We start from the raw sequence: 6,315 nt of genomic DNA, 5'->3' as shown, positions 1-6,315 counted from the left end.
CTGATCGGTTGTATGTGAAACAGCCGTTAACGGCTGTAGTAACGAGCGGGTCTTTCCTGCCGGGGCGCACGCGAGCAAGAGGTTAAAAGATGTGTATTTCCACTTTCGCAAATTGGGATAACCCCTTTTTGCTACATGTTCCCATTCAAACAGCATATGCTCTCTTGTTTGAGACCGAAACGAAAAAATGTTTCAGGCCGAAACCGAAAGACATTTTGTTATCAACCTTTTTAAAAACAATTCAATTATTTTATTTATTTTTCTTTACTGTTGGGGGGCTCTGGGGAAATATCAGGGGTCTAAACAGACCCTTGATATTTCCCTTTTAAAATAGAAAAAAAAAAAAAAAGAGTCCTCAATCTTTTTGTGCAGCCCCTGTTATGAATGAATAGGAAGCCTTCCTGCCCATTCAAACATTGTGGATACAGTGAGTTACTATGTCCACAATCATGAATATGTGATGTTTGTACACCTCTCCATCCTGAATGGGCTGTCACAGGAGGCAGGGAAAATGGTGGGGAAGGAGAGCTCCAACTCCTTTGGCAGATCACAGCGCTCTCCTCCAATCAGCGTTCTTCATCCTAACACAGGAGGCAGAGTCGGGAGGTGCGGGAGGGAGAGCTCCGCCACCTGTAAGATGACAGCCGACACCACTCGGCATCCTGACATTGCTGTCAGCATCGCTCAGCCTCCTGAAAGCTTCTCTCCTCCTCGCTGAATGCTGGCCTCAGCATCAGAAGGCTGACAGACCGGAGCCCATTGGGGAGCAGAGAAGCTAGGGATAGACTGAATTTTCTGCCTTTATAGCACTTTCTGCAATTTGCCAAAAGTGCCATTTTCGTCCGAAATGTTTCAGTGGATGAAATTTTGGGTGCATCCCTAGTGTAATATTGTTTATAATCACCAGAGGGGTTGGTTTTATTATTTTGTTTGTAGATCAGTGAAATGTTTAAAATGACTTTAGGTTTTGTTTTTTAATTTGAATTGTGTTGATGTGCTTGGTTACCACTAGAGGGACCTTGTGCTATTGGCTCCTCTATAGTAATGTGCAATATGGCTTGGAATCTAGTTGCCTAACAGGTTAAGAAAAAAAGGAGAAGGAAATAATGGGTATATTGTATTTACAGAGGGTTGCCAGTATGACTTCACATATGCCACTACTGAAAAAGTTGTCTGGTGGTGGAAATCATTCAGTAGGCAGGGCTTGTGACATCAGATTGGGAAGAGGTCTGTGTATCACTCTCAGGAGATTGGGTGAGCGCAGGCTACACACATGGGGGGGGGGGATTTATCAGAACTGGAACAGAATCTGGAGCAGTTGCCCATGGAAAACAATCACAAAACAGTGCAAATAGACACATCTCTTGCTGGGCTATTGTATTCTGACAGCATACCACTGTCAGAGTACCCGAATAGTGACAGCACTGGACGACTGAAGATTTTCTCCCAAGCTCCTTCGATTCCTTTTCTGATTGAAGGATGTCAAGCATCCCACCCACGGAGTGTATTTCGTCCGGCTCATCAACAACCAGCTGATATTCGCTCAGTGTATGAACAGCTTAATTCAGAGTGTTTTATGTTTACGATACCAGTCTTAGTTACCATTGTGAGTCCAACTACCTTCTCTATACAAATGATTTTTATTTTGACAGCTGAAATATACCAACTGTAAATACATTTTGCAGACTTGTTTATTGTTTTATCATAACATAGTCTGATTTTCTTTTCTTGGAAAACTCTTACCCAAAAAGCAAAAAAAAAAAGTCAAAAAATGTTTCCCTCCATTTCTATATGCAAATAATAAACATGCAAAAAACAAATAAATAATATGAATAAATGGTTAAAGCCTTTGCAGATTATGAAGGCAGAAAAGAAACGTGGTCTTAAAAGGTGGGTTAATATCAATCTATGAGTTTTCCAGCCAGGTGATACCTCAAATCTTTGTTGCTCCGGTGGGTTTCTCTCTCTCAATTTGACACTCAGTAGAAGTATTTAAAGCTGTTGCATCACTGGAACAACTAGGTAGAGTGAAAATCAGATTCCTTTGTACCTGTAGTGCTTATAGAGGAGTTTGTATGTTTTTTCAGAACTTTCATTTAAAACAGAACAGAAAGGCAGTGAACTTCAAGTAGACACACAGACACACAGACACGCAAATAAAGATACTCACCTGAAAAGGCAAGTCAATAGCATTGCTCCCAATTTGATTGACGTTTGGCAGAGACCCTCCATAGTACTGCCCGCGGCTTTGTCCCAACTGCAAATATTGGGTCTTCTGTAGCTGTAACTAAAAGTGACATTCATCACTTAAGCTGTAGTGAGCATTCCAAACAAATGCTATAATTCACTGACCCAAAATGTATTTTTCTCAAAACGTACTTTTACCTAAATCTTATGAGACTCAAAAAGAAAGCTACCGATACCAAAAAGGTAAAAGATTCTTGCACACCTAAATGGCATTGTGGATGGAAAAAAAAATAGCAAGATTTTTTTTTCTTTCATGTTTAGAATGTTTAGAATTATTGTATTTTACACAGAATCCATTTACATCTAGGAAACTATTTTTAAAGCAGACCTCACACTAAAATGCAAGATCCGCTTATATGGCTGCCCAGTTATAAAAATGCTGCATTATGGCAATACAAAGAAAAAACTATTTAGGAGAAAATCCTGAAAAATACTCCCATGCAGCAAGGTGGCGTTAGTGGGTCTTCTTGTGAGAGTCTGAGAAAGTGAAGGATCCCAAATGTTATGAGAACAGCAGCATACTCTTGTCCTAGTTGGGGTCCTGAGCTTTCCCATGATCGCTTTGTTAGGCCCAGTGATGTCAGTGACAGAAAGCAGACAACCTAGGAGGAGGATAAGTATATTTATTATATTTTCTTTTGGGTTTTTTTCTTTATTTTATTATTAGCAGTATTTTGAAAACTGGGTGGAGGCAGCCAAATATGTGGACCTAGAAACCATTTGGCAGGTAAAATTCTATCAAGTCCTAAAACTTAGACAGCTCTGCCACACCTCTTTTCTCTATGCTGCACTTGCATAACACTTACAGGTGTCCTCCTCACCCCAACCCTGTGACTGGACAGTAAAAGGAGCAAACTGATAAAACTAATCTGTGTCACTCTGCTCTCTCAAATATCAACCTGTTCCATGCACTGCAGCAATCTGACTGCTTCTGCAACATCTTCTTCCTTCTGTCTGAGTTGTACAGGGACAGCAAGAGGCTAATACCAAGTCAAATTCAGGTTGTTTTATTAAATACAGAGATTCATTTTTGTCGTCTATATCTGATAATAGTAACTTTAAACAGCATTTTAGATTTGTGTATACTTCAGCTTTAAAAAACAACAATCTTAGTAGCCTACTAGAACAGTGGGTTCTCTGGGACTGGTCATATAATATATACATAAAAAAGGGAATATGCTTTAATTTTAAATACTTTTTGTTAAGAACCTTTTGTAAACAGGCTTTAAAAACAAACGCTTGTTTTATACAATTTGACAAACCACCTAGAAAACAAACATTGCAAATTAAAATATCTTGCTATAGATACATAGTATATCATCAATTAAGGCAGCAGTAACTTAATAAACCACCCCAACTACTAGGTCATTCAAAACTGAATAGATATATACATTACTGTAAAACTATACACCCTAAATGTAAAAATATTATAGATCACCAAACAAAAAGATTACTGTGGCTTCGGGACCTGATGAGGTTAAACAGGGTAGTTGTTTTGGTATATTATCCTTTACAAACATTTAAAACAAGATGTATCCATAACAGAATATAGAGAGCACAGCAGAACCTGTTTGGTTTCATATTATCTCTCAGATCGAATATGAAGCTGTATTTAACAGAGTGGGGTCTTATGTTAGGAGCTCAATAGCTCAAGTTCAAGTCTTTTTTTTTTAAGAGATCATGTCCCCAGATCATTTCAGTGGAAATGTTCCCATAAGATATGTGCATTTAACATTTTATGCATGTTCTTTACCGGTAAAAGACTCTCGTGTTAAAATACCAGAGACTTCTGCAGGGTGCCAACATCTTGAATGTGATGTCAGCAAGCCCCACAAGACTCAGAGCTGTCACTCAAGGGACGCTCTATAGCAAGGGTAGGCAAACTTAGCACTCCAACTGTTGTGGAACTATAAGGAGGCATTGGAAGACTTCGAGACATAGGCACAATGGGGTTAGTAGTTTCACCACAGCTGGAATGCTGAGCTTGCCTACCCCTGCTCTAGCAGCCTTTCATAACCAGAGTGCCATGGGGTACCTCAAAAACTTTTACATAGCACCATAATTTTCCACAGACATGTCCATGTGGCTCCTAAGGTGAAAGAGGTTTTTTTTATGTGAAAAAGGGGGAAGGCTTCTGATGTGAAACTTTAAAAACCTTGCACAAGTGTGAACAGAAGACTAGATTGCAGCCTTACCATTCTGAACAACAGAAGCTAGATGTTGAAATGCACAAGAAGTACAAACTGCCCTAGAATAAGGAGCAGAAAAGGTGGTACCCTGTCCTGCAACTCATACGCTTGAATGACAAACTGATGAATCCACTTAGAAATAGTGGATCTAAAAGCTGAACAACCTTTTCTAGGCCTTTCTGGAAGAACAAAAAGAGTCTGAATGTCAAAAGGAAACTATGGCTTAGAGATAACCAATAATAGCCCATACAACATACTAAATAATGGAGAAAATGTCTATTGGAGCAGGACAAAGTGAAGGTAAAACAATGTCTTCAGTTTAATAAAGAGTTGAGACTACCTTGGGTAAAAAGGAAACGTGCGGTCTCAAAACAACCTTGTCCCTATGAAGAACGAAACAGTGTCCTTTAGAAGACAGAGCAGACAACTCAGACACCCTTCTAGCCCAGGTAACGGCCACAAGAAAGGCAACCTTTAAAGGAAAAAAAAAGACAAAGAAATGTCTTGTATAGGTTTAAAAGGAGGCTTTGTAACAAATAAAACCAAGTTCAAATGCACACAGAGGAAAAGGAGACCTAACAGGCGGAGCCACACCAGTGAGTCTCTGAATAAAAGCACGAATGAAGGAATGAGAAGCAAGAGGATGTCGGAAAAAAAAGCCGACAAGGCAGATATCTGACCCCTATGGCTAAATGTTGATCTACCCCAAGTACGAAAAGACAAAATTCTCAATATACAAAAAACCCATGTGGAAGACCCAAAGGACTGACGCCAACGAAAATAAACCTTCCATGTACGGTGATGAATCTTAACAGTAGAAGATCTACGAGCTTTAAGCACAGTCAGAATAACAGAATCTGAAATGCCTTTGCCTTTCAACACTTGGGTTTTAACAGCCGGTTCATTAAAGCCAGGGACTGAGAAGCAGGGTGGAGGATTGGATCCTAAGACGAGATCCCTGGCAGATCTAGAAGAAGCCAGGGATCATCTACCAACGGATAAACCAAATTAGCATATCAAACCCTGTGCGGCCAATCTGGAGCAATGAAAATGGAATTTAATTTGTGTTCTATTCAGCAAAGCAGTCGAGAAAACAGTGTTAGTGGAGGCAAAACATACATTAGTGTGTGCTGATCCTACAGAGCTACTAAGCTACTCTGTACACAAATCTGTTCACCTTCTTGTTGTGAGGAGAAGCCAGAAGAACCAAATCCAGCATTCCCCCGGCAGTGACAAAGTTGTTGAAACACCTCTGGATGGAGACACCATTCGGATCTAGACATTGCCTGCCTAGCAGTTTTCTACTCCTGGAATGACCACAGCTGAAATCGCTGGAACCTGAAGTTCCACCCAATCCAAGATCGGATGTACTTCTGTCTCCACACTTCTGGTGCCTCCCTGGTGATTGAAGTACGCCATCACCGTAGCATTGTCTGACTGAATTAAAAATCGGACACCCCGCGAGAAGATGGATCCAGTGAAACATTAACCCCTTCATGACTGAAGCCTTTTTTTCATTTTTTGTACCCATGTTATATTCCACATTTTAGGCCTGAAAATTACTTAAAACCCCCCAACATTATATATTTTCTGAATGCCAAGACCCTATAGAATAAAATGGTGGTAGTTGCAAATTATGTTGCGCAATATTAGCGCAACTCCTTATTAAACCCCAATATTTAGTGAAAAATTTTATTAAATGCCCCAAAACACAACAAAATACCCATTTTTTAATGAAATATAAAAGATGAGGTTACGAGTAAAACGATACCCAACATGCCCAGGTTACAAATTGCGTGCATCCGTAAAACGGCGAAAAACCCCAGTACCCCAAAAAGTCCATAGAAGACGCTTTAAAAGCCCCCACAGGTCATCAATT

General features: G+C 39.9%; 1 protein-coding gene across 2 annotated transcripts in view; it reads right to left on the bottom strand.

Annotated features, from left to right (window-relative positions):
* CRTC1 (CREB regulated transcription coactivator 1) overlaps positions 1-6,315 on the bottom strand; it is a 134,543-nt gene that overhangs the window by 120,071 nt on the left and 8,157 nt on the right. For both annotated transcript variants that reach the window (XM_018567814.1, XM_018567815.1), the window contains exon 2: positions 2,171-2,287. In XM_018567814.1, the coding sequence (XP_018423316.1) occupies positions 2,171-2,287 (117 nt within the window). The remainder of the gene's footprint in view (positions 1-2,170; positions 2,288-6,315) is intronic.

The sequence above is a fragment of the Nanorana parkeri genome, unplaced genomic scaffold (assembly GCF_000935625.1).
Source record: "Nanorana parkeri isolate BGI_ZX_2015 unplaced genomic scaffold, ASM93562v1 scaffold1097, whole genome shotgun sequence".
Taxonomy (NCBI): Eukaryota; Metazoa; Chordata; class Amphibia; order Anura; family Dicroglossidae; genus Nanorana; species Nanorana parkeri.
The sequence above is the reverse complement of the archived record's forward strand: the minus strand, read 5'-3'. Positions and strand labels throughout refer to the sequence as shown.